We start from the raw sequence: 27,310 nt of genomic DNA, 5'->3' as shown, positions 1-27,310 counted from the left end.
CTATATTCCCTGTGCTGTACACTATATCCTTGCAGCTTATTTATTTTATACATACACAGTAGTTTGTACCACTTAATCTGATTCTAGCTTTTTATCATCTTTACAACGTGTAAATTGTCTTGTCCAGACGTTCAGTGATCTTGCCCACCCCCCACTCCTGTGGAAAAACTCATTCTGCCTCTATTAACGTTCTCATTTCAATATTCCTGATCTATAAAAGGCTCTCTTTTTTGATTCGCTTTTGAACTGGTTATAATACCTGTCTGGTTCCTTCTCTGATTAACGAATAGGACAGTCTTTAACATTTGTCTATTTTTATACCTGAATGAGAATTATTATTTCACCTTTTTCTGAAAATTATCTTTGAATAGGGATTAGACGAACAGAGTTCAGATATCGCTTCTACAATTTACTGACTTTGTGACCTTCGGGAGATCGCTCATCTGAAAAAGGAGGCCGGCGAGGCCAGAACTGGTACGAAGGTGCTTTCCGGAGCCCTGGGCTCAGACCCCGCCCCCTCCCCGCCCCTCGTCTCGGCCCCGCCCCTCCACAGGCCCCGCCCCCAGACCTTCCTCCTCTACAAAGGCCCGGCGGCAGGTGAGCCAGCCCATGGCGCGAGCCGGGAGTCTGTCCGGAGCCCAGTCGGGGCGGGGCATCAGCGCCGAGAAGTCCCCATTGGCCGGATGGCGGTGTCAGGGGCGGGTTCCAGACTGCGATTGGCCGGCAGCCGGGCTGCCGGGCGGCGCGGGCGGGGCAACGTCATGGAGGCCGCGGACGCCCGGGCCCGGGCGGCTGCGCGGCGGCGGGGTCGGCGGCTGCGGGCGCCGGCGACCCTGAAGGAGCAGCGGGATCCCCAGCCAGGCAGGCGGCTGCCGCAGAGGAGGTGGGTAAGAGACCGGTGGGCGAATCCTGCGGCCCCGTCCCGCGGCCGGGCAGTGGGGCCAGAGTCGATGGGCGCCCGGCCCAGGCCCCGGGAGGCGCGCTGGGAGCTCCAGGCGCAGGACAGCAATCTTCGGCCCCCAAGTCCCCTGTCCGCGGCGGGTCCTGCCCGCCGCCCCAGCCCGCACAGCAGCAGGCACGGACAGAGTCTCGGAACGGGGATGCGACCTCAGCAGCGGGCCAGGCTGGGAATCCTGGCGCCCTGGCAGGAAGCTTTGACATGCGAAATGCGTTGATCGTGCCTCCCACCCCTGGCGGTGGATCTGCGCAGAGGATCCGAGCGTGGCATTTTTAATTGCTCAGGGCAGGCCAGCGTGTGTAATTAGGATTATTCGTGCCCATGCTGGGCAGGAAAGGGGTTGGTGCCTGGAGCGGGGACATCTGAACTGGTCTTTGAGGAGGTGGAGGATTTCAGTAGGTGGAGAATGGACAGAAGGGTGTTCCAGTTTGAGGGAACAGAATGGGCAAAGGCACGTTTCCATAGTTTGCATTAAAAAATGTAAGCCCGAGGCCATCTCCCCCTGCATGTCTAAGCGCGGGCTGGTCTGTTGGCTTCAAAGTGCTCTTTTTCTTTACCCTTTTATTTAAAAGAAATTTAACTCCTTCTTTGCTTAGAATTGAAGAGGATCAAGAAGAAGCAGTCTTTCGAGAAGTGGTCAGTTTTACCCCAGACCCTTTGCCAGGTGAGAAGGACCGAGGCTCTGAACACTTGTGTCCATGTTCACTCTTGGAGCTTCTGGTCAGGGCTGTCCCCTCCCCATCTCAAGTTTTCTGTTATTAATCCCATAATTTCGACTGATGCCTCGCTGTTTCCCTCCTCTGAACCAGTTCGATATTATGACAAGGACACCACCAAACCCATCAGCTTTTACTTGTCTTCCCTGGAGGAACTCTTGGCATGGACGCCCAACGTGGAGGACGGCTTTAACGTGGCCTTAGGGCCCCCCGAGTGTCGGCAGCCCCCTCTGAGCAGCAGGAGGCCCCGGACTTTGATGTGCCATGACATGATGGGCGGGTACCTGGATGACAAGTGAGGACACTGCGAGGGCATCACCTGGCGGGAGGGGATGGAGGGGCGGGAGCGTGCCATGTGGCAGAAGGAGCACCGGATGGGGAGTCAGGAGATGGGGCATCAGCCCACACTGCCACCACCTGGGAGAGGAACTCAGGCCTCTTTGTTTCGTCTGTAAGAAGAGGGCACTGGGTTAGGCAATAGCTGCTGCCTCTTTCAGCTCTGAAACTGTTTGATTCTGGGGACTACCTGCACCTGAAGTCTGGGAGGCTGGAGAGGGCACCACAGCCAGGACCCTCTTCAGATGGCCTGGCCCAGAAACTTGGTTCTTCAGCTGATTTCTTTTCTTCATCCTCCTCACTCGAGCTCCCTTCCATCTTGGCCCACTGGCTCTGGAGTCGTTCCACCCCCTCCCCCCCGCAGCCGGGGGCACTTCCTCCAGGTTGCTGCGGGGTCAGCTTAGAGATCTTAAGCGTCCATAAAACAATCTTGGACATGACGACTGTTGGGAAGGCTTGAGTCAGAGCTGGCCATCAAGGTACAGACAGAGGCGGGTGATGTAACCTCAGGTGTAGCTCACGTGGTTGTCAACCCCAACCTTACCTGCAGGCAGGCCGTGTCCTGGGGAGCTGCTGATCTCAGAATAGAGTGGGACCCCAGGCACGGGAGCTCTGCATGAGCCCCTCCCCGTCTCTTTCCTTCTGTCCTGTGTTTGTCTGCTTGTTGAGGCTAAACACGCTCAGTCCATCGGGTCCCATGCGGGGGGTACCTGCGCGGCCTGGTGAAAACGTTTCCCTTGCGACCAAGCCTGTCAACGTCCGGGCTGTGGCCTGGGCTGCTTCTCAGCCCAGTCAGTAGGCAGGGCCTGGCTCACAGCAAGCTTGCCATTAGCGCCGACCGGATGGAACCGAAGAGAATCTTCACTCACTCGCCATTGCCCTCTCTTTTCACCGTGGGGTCGTCGTGTCCTTGTCTGTTTCTGGGTCCTGACTTTGTTCTCTTTCTTCACTAGGTTTATTCAGGGCTCAGCCGCGCAGAACCCCTATTCCTTCTACCACTGGCAGTACATCGACATCTTTGTGTACTTCAGCCATCACACGGTCACCATCCCCCCGGTAGGCTGGACCAACGCTGCCCACAGGCATGGGGTCTGTGTGCTGGGTAAGAGCCAGGGACCCGCCTCCAACCCTGCCAGACTCATTGGCACACCTTCCAGGTGACCCAGTGATGAAAGGGCTTGGGCTGGGCTTCCCTGGTGGCGCAGTGGTTGAGAGTCCGCCTGCCGATGCAGGGGACATGGGTTCGTGCCCCGGTCCGGGAGGATCCCACATGCCGCGGAGTGGCTGGGCCCGTGAGCCACGGCCACTGAGCCTGCGCATCCGGAGCCTGTGCTCCGCAACGGGAGAGGCCGCAACAGTGAGAGGCCCGCGTACCGCAAAAAAAAAGGGCTTGGGCTTTGGCTGCTTCTTAGTGGGTAGAGCTCCTTACCTGCCTTGATGGGTTAGGACAGGCAAAAGCAAACTTTTTCTGGAAAGGACCAGATAGTAAATATTTTCAGCTTTCCAGGCCACTGGGTCACTATTGGAACTGCCAGAGAGACAATAGCCCCCACAGACAATAAACAAACAAATGGGCTGGGCTGTGATCCAGTAAAACCGTTTTTACACGAAGACGTGGGGGGCTGGATACGGGCTGTAGGTGGTCCACCCCTGGGGAGAGTAGTGCTCCTCAAACTTTCTCCTGAATCCAAATCATTTATTGGCTTGTCTAACACTGATTTTGGGGCCCCGCCCCCAGGGGATCCGATTCATTTGATATCTGGGGATGCTGGGAATTTGAAATTCTAATAAGTTTGCAGGTGACAGTGACGCTGCTCGTGCAGGAACCACACCTTGGGAACTGCTGGGTCAGAGGGGAAATGATCCCCGGGCCCGACCTTGTTTCTCTCCCGTCCCACAGGGACTTTCATCACCGAATGGAAAGAAGGGGAGCGGCTCTGTGAGGCCTTCCTGGCTGGGGACGAGCGCTCATACCAGGCGGTGGCCCGTCAGCTGGTCCTGATTGCCCAGTTTTTCCGATTCGATGGCTGGCTGATCAACATCGAGAACTCTCTGAGTGTGAGCACGCCTGCCCCTGTGCCCCGTGGGGACCCTCCATCGCACTCCTCGGCCTCATCAGGCCAGTCCCTGCTACGGCAGCACTTCCTCCGTCTCAGTTGGAGCCGGCTCCTACGCCTCTGCCTCTTCACAGGGAGATGGATGTTCTCCAGTGCGGTGTCCAGAAACCTTGCGCGCTGAGCTTTGCTTCTCTGGCTCCTTCAAGGTGGCCTCTGCTTTGCTCGCGCCGCATGTGTGGCTTCCTCTTCACGCCGCCCTCCCCTTTCATTGCGTTTTATCGTTTCCTGATTGCTGTGTCCATGTCCTTCCTGCTTCAGAAAGAACGGAAAGTCGGACCTCTGGCTGGACCCTCTGCTCGGCAGCCGTGGGGCTGAGGGGCTTCTGGGACCAGGACCCGTTTGCTCCTGGGGTTAAGTGTCCTCCTGTCTGTCCTGTGCCAGGCGCTTCTCACGACAGACCTCTCTGGGCCTCACGGAAGGTCTGTCTCCTTCCCTGTCTCCAGCTGGCCGCCGTGGGGAACGTGCCCCACTTCCTCCGGTACCTGACCACTCAGCTGCATCAGCAGGTCCCCAGGGGCCTGGTGCTCTGGTATGATAGCGTGGTGAGCAGCGGGCAACTCACGTGGCAGGATGAGCTCAACGAGCACAACAGGTGAGCCTGCAGGAGGGCGGCCTGGGCCCCTGGACAGGGGTAGGAGCTCCCTCTGCCTTCCGGAGGTGTTGCCAGCATGGCTGTCTTGGGGAAGGTGAGGGACGGGCAGAGTTGTCTGACACCCCGAGCACCACCAGAGAGAAGGAGCGCCTGGTCAGCCCGGCCGTGCCCAGCTTTACTGGCCGCAGTCTGTGGGCTGAGCGGATGCAGGTGCTTGAGGGGAGAAGGCCCGGGCTTTACAGCCCACCCTTGCCGCCCCCAGGGTCTTCTTCGATTCCTGCGATGGCCTCTTCACCAACTATAACTGGCGGGAGGAACATCTGGAGCGGATGCTGGGGCAGGCTGGGGAGCGCCTGGCCGACGTGTATGTGGGAGTGGATGTGTTCGCCCGGGGCAATGTCGTCGGGGGCCGGTTCCATACGGACAAGGTGGGTGGTGGCCTTTGAGGCCGGGGAGGTGGTGGCAGTGGCCCGGGTGCCTGCTGTCCTTGGGGACCTTTCATTGCCATCTGCACCTCAAGGGAAAGAGAGGCAGCGGTGATCCTCCCCAGAGTGGGGAAACTGAAGCACCAAGAAACAAGGTCTGCCCTGAAATCCTACCTTGCAGCCCATTTCTACAGTCAGATGGTACCATTTTTACCTAGGTGTTAATGCTGGTCTCACCTGTAGCTTTACTTCCTTTTGGACTACGTGCTTTGCAGGGCACTGAGCTAGCACTGTAAAGCGAGAACGGGGACTCAGAGGAAAGCCGGGGGGCATATTTTGGTGTTTCCTTAGCCCAGGGCGAAGGACTGAGGTGAAACTCCCAGTTTCGGGAACTGCTGGTTTGATAACTAGTGAGGTTTTTCTGGCGAGGCAGGCGGTGTCAGCAGTGAGAAAAGAGAAGAGGGGCCCGCGGGGGCTGCTGCACCTGGTGTGGGATAAGTGGGGAATCAGCCTGTCCCCGGGCGCCGTGGGGACGTTCTCAACTCATTAATTAAGCTTTAAGTGAATACATTTAATCCAATAACTGAAGATTCTCTCCGCCCCCTGTGAGGCTGATAATATAGTGTGAAGTGTAGTGAGAGAGAGACGTGTATCCCGTGGGCGCCCCCCGTGCTGGCCCCTGCCCCTCGGACATTCCGCTCTGCGCCTCCCCGCCGCCCGCGCCCTCTTCTGGGCAGCTGCAGAACTGCAGGGGCGAGCCCTAAACGCCCTGAGTGGCGCTGGGGCTCCTGCCTCCCTTTCCAGGCTCCCCGCTTCCCCAAACCCCCCATCGCCATGCGTGGACGCTGGTTGCTGGGACGGGGGCATCTCCCTGACTGCTGTCTCCCTAGTCACTGGAGCTGATCCGGAAGCACGGGTTCTCGGTGGCTCTGTTCGCACCTGGCTGGGTGTACGAGTGTTTGGAGAAGGGGGATTTCTTCCAGAACCAGGACAAGTGAGTCCTGTGTGTCCCGGGACCTGAGTGTGGCCAATGGCAGGGAGGGTCTCAGGTGATTTTGCCAGCTTTTGGCCTTGCTCCCCTGGGGGTGGGGTTAAGGCAGGGCAAGGGGTTCAGCTGCCCTGGCTGCTCCTGGGGGTCGTGGAGACCAGTTAGTTACGCAGGAAGGACAAAGGTTGGGGACCCCGAGGGACCACTTCCTGCAGGCTTGCAGTGGGGGGCTGCGGTCACTCGGGAAGGGGTGCCAGAAAGACTGGAGTCGCAAGAGTGAGTTCAGGGCATCGCGGAGCCCTCTGTGGACCTGAGCCTTCATGCGTCTCTCCGCAGGTTCTGGAGTTTGCTGGAACGCTATCTGCCCACACATAGCATCTGCTCCTTGCCCTTTGTCACTTCCTTCTGCCTGGGCATGGGGACTCGAAGAGTCTGTTATGGCCAGGTGCGTGGGTCCCGTGCTGGGTGGCCGGGGGCGAGGGGCTTCCCGGATGTGCCGCATGTTGGCGAAGGGGCTGCCTTCTCTCTCATCTTTGGTCCTCACCCGGGACCGGTGGGGGGGGCCTTGGGCGTGACGGCTCCGTCTGCCCCCTGCCCTCCCTCCACTTCTGTCTCTTTCTTCAGGAGGAGGCCGTGGGGCCCTGGTACCACCTGAGTGCCCAGGAAATCCAGCCCCTGTTTGGAGAGCACAGGCTGGAAGGGAACGGACGGGGCTGGGTGCAGATGCACTGCTGCCTGGAAGACGCCTGGAACGGGGGCAGCTCTCTGCTTATCCGGGGGCTGATTCCGCCCGAGGTTGGAAACGTGTCTGTGAGGTAGGTGAGTGAGTGGGGCTGAGACGTAGGGCCTGTCATCTTCCCCCATCATCCATGTCAGTCGCCTAACTGGGCAGGTGGGCAGCAGAGGCCAGAGTGAGGACAGAGCCGGGGTTTTGTTTTATTGTGTGAAGAACACGCAACATACAGTTTACCATCTTCACCGCTTCTGAGTGTCCAGGAGAGTAGCGTCAGCTACCTGCACATTCTTGTGTGCATTTTCCTTTCGCAGACCTGAGGCTGGCCTCGCGGGCAGCCCGCTCCCCCTCCCCATCCTGGAGGGAGAAGTTGGCGGATGGGACCCGGAACAGTCCCGCTTCCCAGCAGTTTCCCTGTGGCCTCTCATCACAGGACCTTCCTCCTCCAGGTTATTCTCCCTGCAGGTCCCAGTGCCGCCCAAGGTTTTCCTGTCCATGGTGTACAAGCTAGAAGGACCTTCGGCTGTGGGGGTGGCTTTGGAGCTCACCACGGGGGACGCAGGCAGCTGTCACGTGGGAGGCATCTCGGCGCTGAGCGGTGAGGGGATGGCTCCTTCCTTCCTTACAGGCTTCTGCCTTCTCAGGGGACGTCTCGGGGAGGAGGAAGCTAGAAAGCTGCATGGGGTGCGGGGGCAGCTGGGGTTGGGGGCACTGCTGTGGTCCAGGCCTGGACAGGGAGTTTCGCCCTTCAGCTGGAACCTCTGGGCTGTGGCCCTGCGGTGCGGGTTGGAGGTGTGCTCCCATGGGGGGTCTCGTGCCAGCTGCGCCCTGAGAGCGAGGATGTCCACGGGCCAGTCCTGGTCATTCATCCCTGAGTTTTCCTCCTCTCCTCCCTGTTCCCCTTCTCCTGAGGCCTCAGCCCATCGGGCCGAGAGCACCTGGGGCCACCAGGGAGTCTTGCTGGGCCCCCGGCTCCCGATTCAGTGACACCTCCCAGTGCGGTTTCCTTTGGACTCTCCTTGTTGAAGTCTTGTGTCTCCTGCCCCAGCAGAAACGAGCTCAAGACGCAGTCCCCGACCCCTCCGGGTGCCCCCAACCAAGCTGGCCAAATGGGTGGGCCGCTGCGGCCAGCAGCTCAGCGGGGGCTGGGTCCAGCGGTGAGTCCCTCCCCTTCCTGTTGAATCCCCCGCCAGGGATGGCCACGCTGGGGTGGGGATTGAAGAGTGAGGGACCGTCCACTGAGAAACCCCAGAACTGGCGGGAATGGAGGGGCCCTGGGCCGACCCCTCGGATTTCAGGCAGCTCAGTGACACAAGACCGCAGGATCCACTTTGGGATGGAGCTCCCTGTGGCTCGGGGCCTCTGAGCAGCCAGTCTGAAGGTGCCGAGCTGAGGCCCCTTGGGACCGGCCTGTTTGCCTCTCCCAGCTGCTACGAAGTGAATCTGCGGGGCTGCCTCCTGCAGGCCCTCTTCGTTAACTTCTCCCGGCCTCCGGGCAGCCAGGAGGAGGAGAACTTCGCCTGTCGCCTTGGAGAGATCCAGGTGAGGCATCTCAGGGAGCCGGCTGGGGCTCGGCTGGGGCATCTGTCCAGCTGCAGATGAGGCCGAGCGCCCCCCTGCTGCCTCCGCTGGCCCGGGGGGATTGGGGCAGAGGTGCGGGGGGTGGACCTTGCAGGGCCAGGCACCCTCCGACCAGCCCTGGGCTCTCGGGCCGTGCTGAGCCTTCTCTCTTCTGGCAGGTGGTGGATGCCAGTAGCCTGCTGACCCCTCTGCCTCAGGTGCAGGCCGTGACTGTCTCGCAGGTGCGCTGGCAGCCGGCCGCCTCCGAGGGGGAGAGCGGCCCCGCTGGGCTCCGGCTCAGCTGTACTCTGCACTGGGCCTACCTCCCCCCTCACGTCCGATGCTTCCGGATCCACTGCTGCCGAGGGTCAGGAGGCGACTCTCCTTGCAGGGCGCCGTCGGAGCCAGAGAGGCCCACGCTCCTGGGCCTGGCTTTTGTCAACCGGTATCGGATAGTGGACCTAGCAGTGGCACCTGCAGAGCCTGGCCGGGATGGCCGTGTGGAGTTCCTGGTGGAGCCCATCCCCAAGGAGGGGTTTCTGGTGCCGCGGGCTGAGTGGGGCAGGGCGGCCATGCTGTACTCCACGCCCCGCACATGAGCGACCATTAAAGCACAGAGTCTCCCACCTCAAGGATAAGACTTCTTCCCGTGTGCGGGGAAGGCCCGGGTCCCAAGAGCTGGGCCAGAAGATCACGGGCCCCGGAAGGCTGTGGGCTGTGGCTCTTCGTTGGGGCATTGGGATAGGAAAACTGAGAAGTCAGTTTGCTGAGTTGATAATTCCAGCGGTGAATGGAACCCCCCCCCCTTTTTGTCTAATCCCTCTCCGTAGTATACAGTTTCCGGGTACAAGTGAAAAGATTTGGGAAAATTTAGTCTAGAACATTCCATAAAGGGAATTGCCTAATAGGCTGAAAGACGCTTATGCTGACAATGGTGACCTTTTATTCCTGCAGTTGGGACGATTAGAAGCGAGCTTAATTGTGGCAAGAGGGCCTCGGAGTAGGGCCTTGAGAAGCTTCCAAGGGTGGGAATGAGATAGAGGGGCCCCGATGGGGGAGGAGAGCAGTGGGGTGGGGTGGGGCCAGTAGCTCAGGAACAGTGGCCCCTGCAAATGCTGAGAGGGTGTCCGCGGGAGACCTCTTCCCCAGGAATGGGAGCCCCAGGCCAGGCTGCGCCAGGTCACACCAGCCCCAGGCAGGGCAGGCACCCGGGCCAGACCACCTCGTGTCCTGGCTTTCCCAGTTTACCGTCCCCCTGAGCCAGAGCCACTTCCGAGCATTCCCATCGGCCCTGTGTCCTGCTTCGTCTCTTCCGGGTCGTAGGTGCAAGCTGGTGAGCCCAGTGAGCTCGGGCAGCAGGAGGCCGGGCAGGGCCCAGGAAGGCCCTCGGGGGGCACCCAGCAGCCCCCCAGCCCTGGGTGCGGGCTCTGGGCCGCCTCCGTCACACCCTCCGGCTCCGCCGCTCCCTTGAGCAGGTGTTAGTCCAGAGCGTCAAGGCATCGGGACGGCGGCCCGCCCCACTGTGGCCCCTTCCTCCCGCTTCCTTCTCTCTCCCCACACCTCCCTCCTTCCTCTGCCCAGCGCTCTGCACGGGGAGGAGGCGGGTAGGCGAGCCAGAGATGGTTTCTCCAGCCACACAGCTCCCCTGTTGACACCTGGGCCGCTGCGGTGGCTTCCCGGGAGGGGTCTCTTGACCCCGCAGCCTTGGGTAACCCTGCTCCCCTGCCCTCTCCAGGCCTGAGTGGGCTGTGCCCTGACCCTTTGACGAAGGCCGTCAGCCCCTCGTTCTTGGGGTCTCTCACCCCCAGGCCTCATAGGCCAACGATGGGGGTTACTTTCCTGTTCCTCTTGTCCTCCCCCTGTGCTACTCGATGTGGACGATGCCAAGGGCCAGGACCCTCTGGGGTGACCTCCCAGCTGGAGGGTTGGCCCCCTGTGTCACGCAGGGTCAGCAGACTTGATTTTTACGCCGAAGTGAAGGAAGTGGCCGCCAGGCGGCAGTGCAGCCACACAGCATCCATCCTGGTCCTCGGAATTCGGAGAGGACCGCAGGACACGGAGGGGTTCTCCTTCCGGGGCCGACGTTTGCCTCTGTCTCCACCTGCCCTGCTTCATGAGTGCCCACGTGCCCTTTTCCCAGCCCGACGCAGGACCTCTGGTTCTACGTCTTTCCTAATTGGGAACGTTTTACTCTTCATGCCCCAGGCGTGTGGCCCAGCTCAGCCCCAGGATGGGAATAGGTTTGTCTGAGAGGGGGGAAGAGGGTTCCTGTGGGCCAGGAAGACACCTCCACTGGCTGACCCTGAACAGGTCTCCCAGCACCCCAGATTCTCCCTGTGAATCTGGAGCGTCAGGAGACTGTCGGGGTTGGGGAACCGCTCCCTTGACTCCCCCTGGCATGCTTTGAATCCCCCCCCACTTTTGAACTTGGGGGAACTGGGGTGGGGGCTCCTGGCTCCTCCCACTCCAGTTCCCAGAGGTGGGGGTCGGGTGGGGGGCAGGACCGGGCACCCGGAAGTGGGCAGCACAGCTGTCATGCCCCGCTGCTCTTATTTCAGGAGGCTTTTTTTTTTTTTAAAGTGCTGGTTTTCCGAGTATTTTATGCAGAGAAGGAGGGAAAATTTATAGTGGCAATTATTTTCTCACAGTCTGGCGCGCAAGCAATTAGAAAAAAGGGGGCTTAGCAGAGCATGGCGTGCTGCGGGATCGCACAGCCCCAGCTTCCCAAGAGCACGGTCCCCAGTCCCACCGACGGTAAAGGCTTGTATGCAGGAAAATAATATGTCGGCGTTTAAGCCTGTGCCCCTCTGGCGTGTGTAATCGCTCCGAAATAAATGATCCGACGCTGTGAAAAATGAAGAACGCAGGTCTTGGTGAGACGTGGGGCAGACAGCGCGTCTCGGGTTTGGAGCCTGCCCCCATCGCAGCCCCCGGCCCAAGGCTTTCAGGCTCTTGGTTTGGATTCTGCTGCTTCCCTTCCCAGCTCTCCCTCCTCTTCTGGCTGGGAGTTGAGGATGGCGGCCATTGTCCTCCACCCCACTGCGCCGGGGCTGGGGACTCACACCCGGGGTGGAGCAGTGGGCTTACCATCAGGCAGCTCCTTTCCTTGGGACCACGGCTGGGCCCTGGCGCACAGGCAGAGCCAGTGGTGTGGGCAAGATCCCTGAGAGCACCAGCCTCAACTGCCCAGCTGGCCCTCTTGTATTCAGATGTCTGCCCCACCGGTCATCAGGCACACATGTGGAGCGGCCACCACTCAGCAGCTGGTGGGGCCGGGGGGCCCTTCTGCCCCAGACTCTGCTGGTAACGTCACAGACCTTGCTCGCAGGGTAGACAGGGCAAGGCTGCGGGGAGCACGTGTGAGCCCTACCTCCAGACTCCTGGGACGGGATGGGGAGATGGCAGTCTGGAGGAGAGCATGGGGGCTCTGGACTGTCTCCCATAGGGTCTTCTGACTCCCCTCTGGCCATCTGGCTTCCTGAGAGGAGCTGCCCATCCTGGGGCCACCCACAGTGGGCGTCCTGGTCCTCTGTGCCCTCTACCCTCTGTGCCCGGGAGCTGGCAAATCAAAAAGAGTTGTCCTGGTTTGAAGAAAAATCTTTATTAATAATCTTAATAATAATAATGCGGTTGATTTGAATGGTCACACCTTGGAAGCATACAGAATGGTAAGAAAGGAAGCCTGGGGCCTGGCTGCAGTCCCGGGGTTGAGAGGGGTGGGAGGGCGCAGGGCCGGGGGTGGAGCTGCTGCAAGAAAAGGGTCGAGAACAGCAGAGGGTGGAGGGGCCTGTACAGGGGACGAAGCCGGAGGCAGGGCGGGGCTCTGTACAACGGGAATAGAAAAGGAGCCTCATCTCAGTAGCTTCAGGAGCTGATGCTAAATATAAAGTGAGGTGTATTTTTTTTCCTTTTAAAGTTTCGTGAGACAGTGGAGCCATGTTGGGAGCCTACATCTTTTGTTGTTTTTTGCTGCTCCCCCGACTCCAGCTCTCCCTGCCTGGCCAGCGGCTCCTCCCTGCTGCCTGCCGTCTGTTGCCCCCACGACTCTAGGACCTGAGCCGGGAGCAGGGGAGGGGGCTGCGGACCGCCCAGGCCTTCCCCCACCCCTGGCTCTCCCTGCTTGGACGTGCCGTCCAGACCCATAGCACCGTGACCCGAACCCTCGCCGTGCAGCCAGGTGCCGGCCCGTCCCTCTGTTCCTCTCTGCAGGACTGGGCCCTGCAGGGCGGAGGCCAGAGGGCTCTTCCCAGCTGCAGCGTGAGGCTGACCTTCTCTCTCCTGGACCAGGCCCAGGTTCTCCAGAAAGGGAACCAGAAACGACCAGTCAGAACAAGACCTCGGCCTCAAGGTCCTCACCCCTGGCTGGGCAGCCAGAGCCCCCTCATGTGGAGGGAGGGGGCCTGGGTGCCCTGTAGTTCTGGAAACATATCAGCCCTTGGTGTTGAGGTCGGACCCCAGGGCTGCTGGTTGGACAGCCTCCAGTGGCTGCAAACTCCTCCCCAGGTTCGCAGGACACAGGTGTTGGCGGCGCGGCAGGAGGGGTAGCCGGGGCCCAGAGCGCAAGACACAGGGTGACTGGGCACAGCCGAAGCCCCGAGATGAAAAGCAGCCCCCGTCCCCGCGCCCGCCCAGCCGTCCCTCCGCTGGCACAGTCGGCAGCCAAGGTCGAGTCCTGCTGGCCACTCCTCCTGCTTGGGCCTGCAGCCGCTCGCCACTGGCCCACGCTGCCTCGAGTGGGGCCCGGAAGGAAGACGTGGTAGAAAACGGAGTCCCTCCCCTCCCGCCTCCCTCCTGCCAGCACGCTGCCGGCGGCCGGGGGCCGCGGACCTGCTCCCTCGCTGTGGTGCGATGGCTCGCGGGCTCGCGGACTCGGACGCGGTGGATGCTTCTCGGTTTGGTTGGCTGTTTTGCTGCTTGGATCTGAACATCTTTTTTTGTTTTGTTTTTTGTTTTGTGATTTTTTTGTGTTTTTTTGTTTTTGCCCTTCATGGTCCAAGAAGGAAACGGTGGAAGCTTTCACTACAACAGAAACAGAAAGGCGCGACTTGCAGTTCACAGGAGCACCGGCCAGGCGTGCTGCCGGGGCAGCGGGACCCGGGACCCCGGGTGCCAGGAGGGAAGAGAGGAGGCGCCCCCAAACCGGCCCCACTCCCAGCTTCAGGAGCCCCCTCATCTTGCGTAAGGGAATTTAATGCAGACCTCCGGCCTCCAGGGCAGAGAGGGCACGGCTGGTGGTGGGGGCAGAACAGGGCAGCAGGGATGAGCGCAGCTGGCGGTCGGACTCCGCTAAGACCTGGGTGAGCAGGGTCTGGCTGCTCGGCGCAGATGAGGGCAGAGGTCAGGGCGTGGTGGGTGGATGACGCTGCATGCGCCACGTGGGGGTCTGGAATGAGGCAGCTGAGAAGGTGCTCTGGGCAGTGGTGGTGAGTTGGCTGGGCACCCTGCGTGTGACCTGCCCACTCCACCAGCCAGGACAGATGTGCTGGTGGAGTCGGCGGAGGCTCACGCCCTGGCTGGCGGGGACCTGCACCCTCTAGCTGGCCGTCCACACCCCTGGAAGCCCAGCTCTGGCACATAGGAAACCTGGGCCTCCTTGGTCCTTGCCACTTTTTCCTGTCGCAGAGGTACCAGGGCCGCATATAAAACTTCCAAAAGCTCCCGCGGCTGTCTCAGCTTCACCTGCAGGCCCCAGAGCCCTGCAGCAGAGCTAAGCCCCAGGCCTCTCGGGACGGCAAGTGGATGCTGGGCACTGTTCCTCCAGGGAGTCCGGAGGACAGGCACCACCCTCCCCTGCTCTCTCACTCAGACTCCCCCTCCGGAAATGTACCTGGATAAGAACGTTTCAGGTTGGGGAAGGGGAGATGGTGCTGCACTCTGGCGCTGCACAGACCCAGGTGCCAGGCTGGCAGGGACCCCATCTCAAAACTGTGGCTGGAGAGGACAGACTGTGGGCGGTGAGGCAGACAGGCTGAGCGGAGGGCCCTCGGGCGCTGCAGGGCTGGACCGCTTTTGGGCTCTGGGGCAGGGAAATTTCTCCCTACGCTCTCCCTTCTTATAACAGAGGCTAAGGAACCCCTGAGGCTGGTGGGGCTCCCGCACGACTTGTGACAACTTCAGCGGGAAACATCAGTAAAGTTTAATCAGAAATGTTAGTTTAGCTGGATGGGGACAGAGGGCAGAGACACTTACTCCTGCGATAAGCTGGGTGACGATGGGGAGGGAGGAGTACTGTCGAGGCTAGGAACCCACCGACTGAGGCAGACAAACGGGAGCCCCTTGCTTCCTGAACCCCAGGGGAGGGGCCGGGGCTCTGGCCCAGACTGGTTGGGGTGGCTTCCTGGGGAGGCCGGGCTGGCGTCTTCCGTGGCTCTGTAGCCCGGGGGCATGGGGAGTGGGCATGGCCCTCTCGGGCTCTATTGCTAGTTATCGGGGAGGGGTCTTCTGCCAGCCTAGCCCCTCCCACTGTGTGCATACTGTACCTGAAATGGCTTGGGGGGGGCACAACGTCAACAGAGTCAAAATAGGAACCAAGGTTTCAGACATACGGGGGTGACCAGGGTCAAAGACACACACGCCATCGTGGTGGGGGAGACCAGTTGGCCGGAGGTAAAACCTATGGACTTAGAGTCGCAGAGGTCAGCGGCGCGTGTCGCTGACCGGGAGGGGCGCACTGTCCTCCTGGTGGCTGTGCCTGGTTTTGGACTGCTGGGTTTGGTGTGTGCTAGGCAGTCAGTGTGAATGCTGTTAGGGGCTGGGCCTCTTGCTAGTAGGGGGTGAAGCGGCTGTACCCTCCTCGGCAGAGGCTAGCCTGCAACATCAAAGATGAAAAACAGCCAATCAGTACCGCCTTTTGGGAGGGGGGGAAAAAGCAAAAAGAAAAAAAATAAGGAAAAACAAAAAGAGAAATAGCTAAATCCCGTTTTCTGCCCGCCTCATGGTCTGCCTTGGGGAGAATGGGTGCTGGTTGTCATGGCAGCAGGAGGGGCCCTGGGCCTGTTTCCGATGTGGTGGTCTTGGGGTCAGGGAGGTGCTGGGGTCACCAGCCACAGTGCTTCTGGATAACGAGGCTTGAGATGTCTTTCGGCCACTGTCTTGGCTCAGGCCTGGCCCTTCCCTGCCCGCTTTCTCTGTCATCTGTAATCTGGGGGGCAGGTCTGAGCAAAAGCCCCACCTCCTCAGCGCCCAGCGGGGCTGCTGGGGTCAGGACTCAGCCCCTCCAGGCACGGGAGGGTGGAGGGACCTCTTGTCAGGGTTCCCAGGGCCTTGGCTCTACCAGGAGGGGCTGCATCTGCTCACCCAGCTCCGTGGGGCCTTCTGGGGTCCCTGCGCCTCCTCCATCCTGCTGGGAGGACAGGCCTTTGGCACTGTTGCTCTCCGGTGCCCCTGGGCTCCCCTGGGTCAGGGAGGCCTGCACAGGAACCTCCTGCCCTACCCACCAGTTTCCCAAGAAAAAGGAAGAAAATGGCAAGTGCCAGAGAAGAAAAGTTGGGGGAAAAAACAGAAAATCTTAAAAAAAATCAATAAAAGAAAAAAGAGGGAACCCTCTGTGAATTACGATCCTGGAGCCAAGGGGCCTGCAAGCCACGGTTTTGGGGCCTCCATCCAGGAGTGGGTGTGGGCCCCCCACCCAGAGGCCTGGGCCCCATGGCTGCCAGCAGTCACTGCAGGCTGCCTGGGATGTCTGAGGCTCGTTAAACATCAAAAAAGACAAAACAAAAACTGGGAGGGAGTAATCGAAAACAAGCGAGATGAAAAAAAAATCCATATTGTCTCTGAACCTCCTCCCTCTTGACCCGCGCAAAAATGTTTTCATCTTTGATGCTGGATGCCAAGCTAGCTAAAAACCGACAGTAACACCCCCTGGGGTTGGGGGTGGGATGGGCCTGGGAGGTAGGTGTCCACTGCAAGCAGATTTGGGGGTACAGAGTGAGCTGGGCTGTATGTGTCAACAGCTGGCCATACACACACACACACACACACACACACACACACACTGGCCCACACACCTCCGGCCTCATCAAGCCCAGGAGTGCGCCCCTTCCGTCCCGCCCCAGGCCCGTGGTCAGAGGCCCCGTCTCCCCAGGAGAGGGCCTGCAGACTCAGCCGGAGCCACGGACGGGCCACGGAGCAGGGCCTTGGGTGAGAAACAGCAGGTAGCCCTTGTTCCCCACCTCGATGTGAGAAAAGGTACAGCAAGGGGGTGACAGAACACAGAGGGACCATGGCACGGACACACCCACATGAGGGGAAGTGGAGGCCCTGCCTGCCTCTGGAGCCTCTGCCGGAGGGTTTTGTTTGGTTTTCCTGGTGAGGGGAATGGAAGGCCCGGACGGGACTTTCGTTACAGGGCTCAGAAAACCGGGCCACACCAGAATGCTTCCCAGACGACCAGACGTCACTACTGGGCAGCCGACTGTCTGGGCAGACCTGCCTCCCTCTAATTCCACAAGGGCACAAAGGGGCAAGTCCTCCCCCAACTCAAATCCAGGCCTCTGTCTTCCAGGCACCAGGCCAAGGGCTGGGTCATTCCCCTAAGGGCTTGCCCGCTCGCCCGCCCCCCGCCACACACCTGGCTGCAGCGCGAGCCGTCTCGTCACGGCTCAGGGCAGCCAGGCCCCAGCCTCCTTACCATGGTTCCAATGCTGTAGGTCGCCGCGGGGCCGATGGTGTGATGGTAGGGGTCAGCAGCTGCGTAGACTCTGCCATAACTGGGGAGGTGAGCACAGGGGGTGGGGTGTGGACAATGGGGCATTTGGGGGGCCAGCAGGTCTCCTGCCTCCTCCCAGACGGCGCCCCAAGGCCCCTCCCTCCCCTGCACGCCCCCTTCTTCTTCCTGCCTGTTTGGAGGGAACACAGCCGGTCACCCTCTGAACACGTCCAGCGAGTGCTGACCCTGAGCGCTGGCCTGCTGCACCCCCGACAAGACCCACAGGCTGAGACACAGTGTGAGGCTGCGAGGAAGGTGTGGGCCCAAGGGTGCCGCCTGCCCCTGAGAGGGAGGGCTGGGCAGTTCCCAGGCCAGAGCCGGCACACGATGGCTGTCCTCCACGAAGCGCCCACCGCCTGGCTGGTACTGGAGCCCACACGCTTCCCCAGCCTGCAGCTCTGCAGCCAACAGGCCGAGTGCCTACAGGGAAAGGTGACAGGCCAGCCCCCCCCACGAGACCTGCCCTCAAAACAAAAGAGAACCCCCCCTTGGGCCTCTGGGTGTGCTTTCAGGTGGGCAGAGGCCTCTGCTCCCAAGGTGCACACACTGCCTTTCTTTCTCGGGGTTGAAGGGTTTCAGGCCTGGGAGCGCTGAGAAGCGTCAGAGGTGTGCCTGAGCAGAAGCAAACGCTCCTAATTACCTTTCTCACTCGGGCCTCCAGAGCTTGGGGAGGGGGGTTAGGCCTCCAGGGCTGGGCATCAGAGGAGCTGTCCGCTACCCGAGAACCCGGGGGTCCCAAGGCTCCCCTCTCTTGCAGGCAGGAAGTGATTACAGAAGTTTGGGGCTTGCTGGCTTGGGGTCTCCAAGCTCACATGGACCTGCTCTCCTTTGCCCAGACCCTGTGTCCACCAAAGGGAGGCACCCCCAGGCCCTGAGTGTTGTGGGTGAGGGTTCCTGTCTGTCCCAGCCCAGCCCGACGACCCATCCATCTTCTCCCCGCCCCCGCCCACCGCGGGTACCTGTCGCTGTAGGCGGCCGCGGCTGCTGCGGGCTGAGCGTATCTGTAGGCGGCATAGCCTCCCTGCAGGGTAAGGGGAGGACACGGCACACGGGCTTAGTGGGCTGGACACAGCATTTCAACCTTCATCTTGGCCAGGTGAGGGGTAGCTGGTGCAGGCCTGGGGGCACCTGGCTTCTGGTTTCGTGGCATGGTTCAAGGTGGGGTTTCTGTTCACCTCATTCATTCATTCATTGATGCGTCCATTTGTGCGTTCAACACACACGGGTGAGCATCAATGATATGTCTGGCTGTGTTCAAAGCTTTGGCACATGGTAGGTGCTCACAGAGTTGCCACCAGGCCAGCGTACCCCTGACTTTGATGCTGATGGGTATGGAGACTCGGTGCTATCCTGGACACTGGGATGGGACAAGGGCAAAGGGCATTAACTCAGACCACGTCTTAGCCCTGACCAATGGATTGCTGAATTACAGGTGACCACCCAGGATGGAAATGAGGTCTTGTGTGGGGTGGGGGTGGGGGTCGTCAGCAAGGGCTCCGAGCTAGAGGAAGCAGTAAGTGCAGCCCCATGAAAGAAGAGAGGAGACAGGACCCCATCAAGGGGGTCTGCCCTGGAGCCTCTACCTCCTGGTCTCTCTCTGGCCTCTGCAATGGACACAGGGTGCCTATGGGGGCTCACTCAGTGACCCCAATGCTGTTAGGAATATGGGAGATTCACCCACTGTCCCCATCATACAACTGACACCTTGTGAAACGGAGAAGACACGCCTGGCTCATCGGGCTGCTGGGGGATCCATTGCTACTCGCACCCTGAGCACAGATAACCCAGGTTTACCTGTGCTGAGGTCGCCCCCTGGGCTCCCAGGACGGGAGGGGGTTGGGGGAGTGGGGCTGGGAGTGGGAGACGCTGACTGTTCACTGAGACATAGGAAATGCCAGAGTCCACCCTCCCTCCCCCGGGGCTACACTTACATAAATCTCAGCACCATAAAAGCCATCCTGATACACGACCCTGGAAGCAAACGGACAAGAAAGTGGTGGGAACGCTGGAGAGGTGGGGTAGGCCGGCTCCGGTGTCTGCTGAGGAGGGAGGGGGCAGGGTGCCAGCCCTGCCCATGGGACTGGCATTTTAACAAGCGTTTGCTCCAGTGCCCTGTTTTGGTATAACAATAGAGTAACACCCTTGCTGGTCAGCTCCTTTCTCCCACAAACCCAGGGGCCCGTCGGCCCACCTTGCTCACCCTTCCCCTACTCCACCCCAGGCAGCTGTATCCCCCCCATTAGGGTCGGAGGGCACCGGGCCCCGGGGAACGGACCAGGGAGGGCTTAGAGAAGGCCCACTGAGCTCCAGGGCCGACCACCACCCATTAAAGCATTGGGCAAGGTGCTGGGGCTCTAAACATCCCTCACATGCCAGAGACCCTGAGATCCGGTGGCAGGGCGGAGGTGGGTGTACTGATATGGAAGCGACTGCTGTGTGAAGTTTGGGGTTCCCACCGCCCCCCACCCCCGCGCCACAGTGCTGGAAAGGCTGCCTAGCCCCTCTGGCTGCACCACGCCCCCCTCCCCACGCTCCCGGGGCCGTTCTCCAAGCCTCCCTCCCTGTGCGCCCCAGGTACTCACGCTCCGTAAGTCGGGATGGGGGGCGGGGGCGGCGCAGCCCGAAACGTATTGTACACAGCCCGGCCCCGGCCCCGTAGGTGCGCGCCCCTGTAGGCAACAGCTGTGCCGGTTGTGGGGTAGGGGAACCCCGTCACTGCAGGAAAGGGCGTCGGAGAGGAGACAGTGTGAGAGGGAAGGCTAAGGGAAGGAGGGGAGGCAGGAGGGCTGGGGCCTGACCACGGCCGCATCTGGCCACACATCCCGCCTGGCCACTCCCACATGGCCACGCCCCCACCACGCCTCGGCCTGGCCACGCCCACCCGAAAACCGTCCCCGCCTAGCCACGTCCCTGGCCACGTCCTCCCACCCAGGACGACTGGCCAATGACCACCCAATACCCGGCCAGGCCCGCCTCAGCCCCGCGCCGCAGCTCCAGCCTTTACCCGCATAGAATTCAGGTCCGTAGACTGCCCCTACCACCGGGTTTAGCTTCCAGCCTAGAAGAGAAGCAAAGAAAACCCAATCACTGTCTTCCCCATTGTCTCCCCACCTCACACTATGCTTGGGAACCCCAAAGACTCCAGGATGAGCCCCACTGGGACATTCCGAGGCCGTGGCCACTGCAGAGGACGGGCGGGACCCCTCCATCTGCAGTCAGGGTAGATGGATTAGGTGGGAACACAGTCCCTGGGACCCTCTTGGGATGCTGCAGCCTCACTGGCTGAGTGCCTTCTGCTCCCTGACAGAGACCCAGTCACTGCTGACGATCCTCCTGGTGTCTTGATTCTTTTCGCATTTCGGCCTTCCCCAGCCTGCCCCAGGCCCTCCCTGTCCTGGGGCACTGGCCCCAGCAGCTTGGGGTCTGCAGTGTCTGCAGGAGAGCAGGAGGAGGGAAAGTGGAACGCGTTATTATGCAACGTCTGTAGGCCCCCAGCTGGGATGGGGGGTGCTGGTGGCCTGGGTACGTTAGTGCCTGACGGCCCAATCTCATGGGAGCTGTCTCATGTGGGCACCTGGCTGCCTTCCAGGAGGGTCAGAGGCTGCCGTAAAGGAGCATGGCCTCAGCCATGGCGACCTCCTTCACCTCCTGCCCGTCTCTGTCCTGGGTCGGGGCTCCCGAGGGGCTCCCGAGGGTCTCCCTTTCTCAGTGCTGAGTCCTGCTTTTGCTATCCTGTGTCTGTTTTCCCCCAAAGCAGCCGGTGCGAGGGCTGCCGGGGGAGGAGGTGGGGAGGAGGGGGCTTGGGATTAGGGATAATGAGAAGGACAGCTAGCATCCTCTGACCACTTTACCATATACCACACTGTCCTAGACCCATCCAACGAGGAAGGTGTCACGACCTCCCATCTTACAGATGAGCAAATGGAGGCTCAGGGAGGCGCGGCAGCCTTGAATCACAGGGCTGGAGAGTGGCAGAGCCAGACCAGCTGTGGGATGCCAGACCCACGTTCCTGGCCACTCCCTGGCCCCCAGCCTCTCCCGCTCTGCAGATGGGCAGGCTGGTCATCCTCTCCCACCAGAGACCCAGGTGCACGGGTGAAGGCCTGCTCCCACCTGAGGCTCTGGGGATAGAAACCAGCCAGTTGAGCCTGTACCAGCTCCAGGTGGTCAGGAAGTGAGGGTGGGGTCAGCTCACCTGACCAGGCCCAGCCCCTGGCCCCTCAGCTTATCGGGGTCTTATCTTTGCAGCATACCCCCAGCCCAGCTCCACGTCTCAAGCCCAGATTCTAACAGCCCCACTGCTGGGCTGGCCGGGAGGTGTCCAGGACAGAGTTTCTGGGGCCTTGTTCCTCCTGGGGGCCCGTTCTCCACACTCTCCATGAGACTGTGGGTCGCCTCCCATCCCTGGTCCACCATCACACGACCAGCACAGATGTTTGCGTCTGAACGTTACTGCTAGGCCTCTGGAATCTTCTATAAATACCAGGTCAGGAGGGAAGAAACGCTTCATCTTCTGGGATGACCTCCAGTCCCAAGAACTGAGTCTTCTTAGTAAAAATCCACGATGGAGCAGAGTCCTGAGCCAGTGACCCAAGCCCACCTCCCTTAGGTCCCATCTGGCGGCTCTCCTGGGTGCAGTCAGAGAGGCTGCACTTCTGCTTCGGATGGCCCTGGCACCTCTCTCTGCCAATTCTGGAATCCTGGGTGCCTCCACCTGTTGCTCTGGCCCCAATTCACTGTCTGGGACCCCAGATGACAGAGGCAGTCTGAGACCCACCTGGGTGGATCCTTTGTTTCTTCAGCAAATAGTAACACCTGGTCAAACCTTGTGAGTCTATTTCCTGAAGTGGAAATTTCTGCCCCTCTGACCGACTGATGAATTGAGTCCTCTGAAGTGTTAAGCAGAGTAAAGCCTCAGTCAACAGAGCCCATGAGCCGGGCTTCACTGCCACCTGCAGGGAACCCAGGGCTGGCCCACTGCAGCCCTTGTCACTCTTGCCCAGGCCAACTAAGATGTTTAAATGAAACCATGTTTGCCACCGAAGTGGGCAGAGGTTTCTCCCTCTCTCCACTCCCCGTCGTTCAACTGGCCTCGGTTCTGTGCCCATTCCGAGCCAAGGGTGCAGTTGTTCAGGGATGGATTCTCTTCCGAATCCCACGTTCCTCAACATCCTCAGGTCTGCCCAGAAAGCAGGGGCGTGTGGCTCTCGGGAGAGGCTGCGCAGCCCCCTGGATCACCCTGGGCCTGTAAAAACGTCTACCTCTTTCCTTCCTGTGCTGAGCGCCAGGTCACTGAAATCATACACAGTGTGTGCTCAGGACAGGCGCAAAGCCGGGGAGCCCCCAGATTTTTAGAAAGAATTTGAGCTTTGATAGTCCTCAAAAAAGCAGGATGGGAGCGACAATAATCTCATCTAAATGGGGTCTGGCCAGTGCCCCAGCCCTGCCCCAGGAGGGAAGATTGGGGGGCCCAGCTGGCGAGTCAGGCGGCAGATCCGCCCACTGTCCTGCCCTAGGTTTTCCATGCTGGCCAGTCCCCTGACTCCATGTATACCTGATCAGACCAGGACAAGAGAGTCTGGGGGTGGCTCAGTCCGCTCTTCCCTGCTAGTGGGGGTGGGAAGCAAAGCCCATGCCCTGCCAGGAGACTTGTCCCGGTGGAGCAGGGCTGCTGCTCCCTGGCTAGAGGAACAAAGTCAAAAAGGCCCCCCAAAAAAAAAAAAAAAAAAAAGGCCCCAAAGAGTTCCCAGCTACACTCAAACCAGTCCCCGCACCAATCCTTGCCTGGTGGAGGTAAGTCACCCAGAGGCTGAGAGCCGTCCCTCCACGCCTCCCTGCAGCCAGCATTTAGCATCAGCTGTTTTGTTTCGAAGAAGACTGGCCACATCTGCTTACGGTCGGGTCCAGGTGCACACGGGCACACCGCTCAGCTGACGCACACTACGGCCAGCGGGGCCTCAAGCTTTCCGTGTTTCCAAGGCCCAGGGGTGGGCGGTAGGGGGCTGTCCCTCTAACTGTCATCATACTCATTAAATACTGAGCGCCTCTAGCCTCGGCACTTAGAAAATAAGGAACGATCCAGGGAGTGGCCTCTTTCCCCCCGTGCCTGAAGCCTGTCCTCGGCCTCTGGGTACGGCCACGCTCGGGAAAGCACGGGGGTCTCACCAGCTGTGTGGGTGGAGGCGGGTGGCCCCAGCTCTCCTCCTGCTTCGCTGACCCACCCCCTTCTGACGGCGGCAGAGCCGGGACATGAGGGGGCACTCAGCATCCAGGGAGGCTGGCCTCCAGCAGCCTGGGCTCCTCCTGGGCCCTGTCCCCACTGGTGGCCCCTGCAGCCTCCCTGGGGTCTTGGGCCGCTTACCGTTGGTATAGGGGTTGGCAGTCTTCTTGTTGGTCATGACTCGGGCCGTGGCGTTATTGACCTGCCCAGAGAAAGGGAGGGAGAGGCTGAGGGGAACATTAGCCTGTAGGCCACTGGCCGCATGGTTCTGCTCTGAACTTCTCCTCCGTGGCCACCTCGGAGGGGGCTGGGGGCTGGGGAGGAGGCCCTGGGACGCCCAGGCGAGGCACAGGACCGCCTCCTCTGCTCGCCTGGCCCCCCACCATGGCCTGCCCTCCCCACTGGCCTCCTCCCTCCGAGTGCTGCCCGCACCTCACCCCCCGGCTGAGAACCTGGGCCATCACTGTTCCCAGCACTGGCTGGTGCCCAGCCTGGCCCAGGCCCCGGGCCCTCGGCTTAAGCATTGTACCCAGTCCCACTGGCTCTTGCCGTTCACAGGACTGTTCCCACAAACCGAGCCCAGCCTCTCTCTGGCAACCCAAGGCCACTGGGGCAGCTGGCTGGTGGACTCTCCCCAAAGTGCTCTCAGCGCAGCTAACAGAATGGCCCCCACGACTTCTGTGCCGTGGGTGGCTGCTGAGGCCCTCCTGGTTGTGGGCACCAGGATGGTCACCCCTCCCCGTGGGGGCAGCATCCCTTTCCCTTGAGGCCAGCAGAGAGCTTTCTGTGGGGGCGGGGGGCACACGTGCCCGTGGTGGTGGGGCAAAGCCAATGGGGGAGGAGCAGGTAGGTACCAAGGGAGTGGGTCCTACTGTGCAGACATCTAAGGCCGTGGTCAGGCTGCCCAGAGGACTGGGCTGGGCTGTAGGAAGGAGGAGAAAGCAGGGCAGGTGTGGAGCTCGAGGGAGGGGTCTGGGCCGTACTGCCTCCCCCCGGTCAGTGTGAGCCCCTGGGGCCTGGGGCCGCAGCCTGGGCTGCTGGATGCTGGGCTGGAGCCTGGCTGAGGTCGGTGCCTCTGGCACTCCTTCTGCTTCTGGAAACCCTCCCTCAGGTCCTTCCACCGCTCTTCCAGTGGCTCCACACTAGCCATTGAGCCCTCCCTCCCTGGCCACCCTTGCTGCCCGCCCTGCTCGGGAAGCCCAGCTCCCGGACACCAGAGCCTCAGCACTGAGCAGGGCACACGCAGCCGCCCGGGAAGGGGTGGTGGAGGGGGGCGTGTCGGGGGACCCCTCGCCTTCCCTCCCCTCTGCGCCTCTGGGCTGGATCCCTTTCTAGGCTCTGGCTCGTACTGCTGCCCACCCTCTGGGGGATAAAGGCAAGAGGCAAACTGCAGGATGGGGCAGCATGGGGAGGGGGGACGGGGCAGCTGCCGCTCCTTGGTGAGACTAATGACCTGCTCCCAGCCATGGGCAGGCTGGGCTGGTTGAGGTCCTTGGAGCCGCCAAGCCTCGGAGACGAGACTTCTGGGGCTCCTCCCAGTGTCTGGCTGAGCCCCACAGCTGGGGACCTTTTCCAGGAATGAGAGGGAGGGGGCAGGGCGGGGGGCCCTTGGGTGAGCCTGAGGTCTAGACCCAGAAGGCGTGGCAGGTGGTGGGCTTGGCTCCGATCTCAGCTTGGCCCTGCCATGGGGCCCTGGCCTGGCTCTCTGCATGGCAGCAGCGGGGCTGGGTCGGGGGCCCAGGGTGACCGAGGCGGCTCTCAAGGGCGTCCCTGCCGCAGCAAACTTATCTGAGCACCTCAATTTTCCGTCCCTCTACGATCGTCCCATTCAGCTTCTCCCGGGCTCGGTCAGCATCTGAGCTAGTTTCAAAAGTTACAAACCCAAAACCCTGTGAGCGGAGAAGGACAGACATGGAGAGAAAGACATAGGATGAGAAAAAGGAAAAAAAAGGAGGCGTGGGGAGTGGGGGTGGGGCAGGGCAATGGGGGGCGGGGAGAGAGAGAGAGAGAGAGAGGGGTTGAGTCAGGTGAGTTGAAGGAGAGACTCGGGCAGCCCAGAGGTCTGTCCTGGTGCCACTGGCAGGACGCCTGGGAGACGTACGGTCCCGGGGGTGGGGCAGCTGCTGGCCTGGCCTGAGCCTGACCTGAGCTGACCGCCTGGCACTTGAAGGGACAGGCCAGAGCTATAAGAGAGATGCTGACCTGACCAGGGGCCAGGACTGTTGCCCTCACCCCACCTGGGGGGCCAAGGCTGGGCTTCTGGACCGAGTGGGGGCAGCCTCACCCATCGTCATCCCAGGAGCCCCAACCGGGGCGGGGGGGTCTTCCCGTCCAGGAGCGGGCACCCTCCCGCCTGCCCCCTGCAGGCCCTCCACCGAGTCTCCGGGCAGCTCCAGGAAGGCCGGTGGCCCCCGGGGGAGCGGCTCGAAGGCTGGGGACCCAGGCCCAGGGGCCGGGGCTCCAAGTGCAGACAGAGAGGTCCCGGCGACTTAGAGAGAAGGAAGTCTCAGCAGCGGCAGCGACAACACAGACAGCGGGGTGGGGAGGGCGGGGCGGGCGGAGGAGCGGGGAGTACAAGCACCCGTGTCGCTCAGGGGTCCTCAGGCTCGGAGCTCTCCAGGAAGCAAACGCACATTTCACACGTTAGCCTGGCGGGACCTACAGCCGGGCGCTGTAATGGTGGCGGCCTCTGGGCGGCACCCACCTTGGAGCCCCGCTCGTTAAAAATGATCTCCACGTCTAAAATTTTTCCGAATTGCTGCAGAGACAGAGATGGGGGTGGGGGAGACAGGAGAGGGTGTGTTAAGACTGCTGGCCCGGCTAGCCTGCTCCCAAGGGGACCCTTGCCCCCTGCCTGTGTCAGGTCCTCTGCCCCCGGCCCTCTTTCCGCCTCCTGCAGGGACATGAAGGTGCTCTTGGGTAGCCTGGCGGCGGGGGGGCATCCCTCCCCACCTTCCCGTGCAGAGAGCTTTTCCCACCAGGACGCTGGCCCCATCTGCGATGTCGTCAGCATCCTCTCCTCTCCCTGCTGGGACTTTGACACAAGTTGCTGACACACAGCCCTAATTCACACACATGGGTTCTGGGTAAGTCCTTCCCAAAAGGTGGGGTGCTGGCAGGGAGAGGAGCCCCTGGAAGAGAGAAGGTGCTAGGGAGGGACCCTGCACTGCCTGCTACCTGTGCTGTTTGGGGCTGGGCTGTGTGTGGGGCAGGGTGCAGTGACCCCAGGCCCTTCTGCCTGACCAGGACATACCAGTCAGCTGGGCCCAGACGCTCTGGCTGCCCCCTTCCTGCCCCATCACTGGCCTGGAACTCCCAAGGGGCAGCCTTGTCTCCCTCACTGGCACGTGAGACCAGGAACCTGTGAACCAGGTCCCCTAAAATCCCAGTTGAGGTCCCGAGGGGCCTGTCCTGAGGTCTCCAGTGCATACAATTGATGAGTTTCCCCTTCACCCTGTAACATTTGGGAGGCGGGTGTCACGTGGGCAGGGAGGGACATGGAACCAGACAGTGAGGTAAGTACTGGAGAGGGAGGATGGTGCTGCTGTGCTGCAGGGGCGAGTGAACTCATGGGCATCCTGCAGGGACCATGGGCGCCCCTGGGCGGCCTGTAGGGACTGAGTGTGCTGAGGCCCGTGATGTAGGGACTGGAAGGGCGTCCAAGTGAACTGACCTAATAACATCGTAATACCAGCTGCTCTGAGTGGGGACCCCGGGCTCAGAGAGGTTTGGCAGCTGCCCAGGCCCAGGGCCAAGAGCGGGCAGAATTCTCATCTTCCGATGATTCTAAACCCTGCCTGCAGCCTACTGGGTCTAACCCCAAATCCAGTGGGGCCTGGCCCCCGGGAAGAGAAGTGGATATCTGGGGCGAGGGCAGGTGTAGGTGCTGAGTCCATCCCAGGAGGGCCACCTCCTGTTTGCCTGACAAATCCCATCTGGGGTGGTGTGTGGCATGAGG

General features: G+C 61.1%; 2 protein-coding genes across 6 annotated transcripts in view; one reads left to right on the top strand and one right to left on the bottom strand.

Moving 5' to 3' along the window:
• The first annotated feature begins 754 nt into the window (after positions 1–754).
• Positions 755–9,366, top strand: ENGASE (endo-beta-N-acetylglucosaminidase). Of its 2 annotated transcripts, none has more exons than XM_029212741.1 (14): positions 755–883; positions 1,555–1,622; positions 1,768–1,969; positions 2,964–3,112; positions 3,911–4,068; positions 4,571–4,719; positions 4,982–5,147; positions 6,035–6,138; positions 6,469–6,577; positions 6,757–6,947; positions 7,315–7,463; positions 7,914–8,022; positions 8,293–8,407; positions 8,605–9,366. In XM_029212741.1, the coding sequence occupies exons 1-14, from the start codon at positions 762–764 to the stop codon at positions 9,022–9,024; spliced, it is 2,211 nt and encodes a 736-aa protein (XP_029068574.1). In that variant the 5' UTR covers positions 755–761; the 3' UTR covers positions 9,025–9,366. The 2 variants fall into 2 exon arrangements, with proteins under 2 accessions (XP_029068574.1, XP_029068575.1); XM_029212742.1 differs by having other exon boundaries at positions 7,917–8,022; positions 8,605–9,365.
• A 4,001-nt stretch (positions 9,367–13,367) lies between these two features.
• Positions 13,368–27,310, bottom strand: part of RBFOX3 (RNA binding fox-1 homolog 3) — an 80,659-nt gene continuing 66,716 nt past the window's right edge. Inside the window, exons 4-12 of one of the 4 annotated variants that reach the window (XM_029212126.1) lie at positions 26,057–26,110; positions 25,149–25,241; positions 23,494–23,554; positions 20,137–20,190; positions 19,715–19,847; positions 19,064–19,103; positions 18,092–18,153; positions 17,055–17,133; positions 13,368–13,444 (exon numbers count right to left, since the gene is read on the bottom strand). In XM_029212126.1, coding sequence (XP_029067959.1) covers positions 13,442–13,444; positions 17,055–17,133; positions 18,092–18,153; positions 19,064–19,103; positions 19,715–19,847; positions 20,137–20,190; positions 23,494–23,554; positions 25,149–25,241; positions 26,057–26,110 — 579 coding nt within the window. In that variant the 3' untranslated portion in view covers positions 13,368–13,441. Of the gene's footprint in view, positions 13,445–15,083; positions 15,234–17,054; positions 17,134–18,091; positions 18,154–19,057; positions 19,245–19,714; positions 19,848–20,070; positions 20,191–23,493; positions 23,555–25,148; positions 25,242–26,056; positions 26,111–27,310 lie in introns of those variants that run through there. The other 3 variants (XM_029212128.1, XM_029212125.1, XM_029212127.1) reach the window with 3 other exon arrangements.

The sequence above is a fragment of the Monodon monoceros genome, unplaced genomic scaffold, assembly GCF_005190385.1.
Source record: "Monodon monoceros isolate NGI ecotype Baffin Bay Population unplaced genomic scaffold, NGI_Narwhal_1 Super_Scaffold_9, whole genome shotgun sequence".
Taxonomy (NCBI): Eukaryota; Metazoa; Chordata; class Mammalia; order Artiodactyla; family Monodontidae; genus Monodon; species Monodon monoceros.
This window is presented reverse-complemented; position numbering and strand designations above follow the sequence as displayed.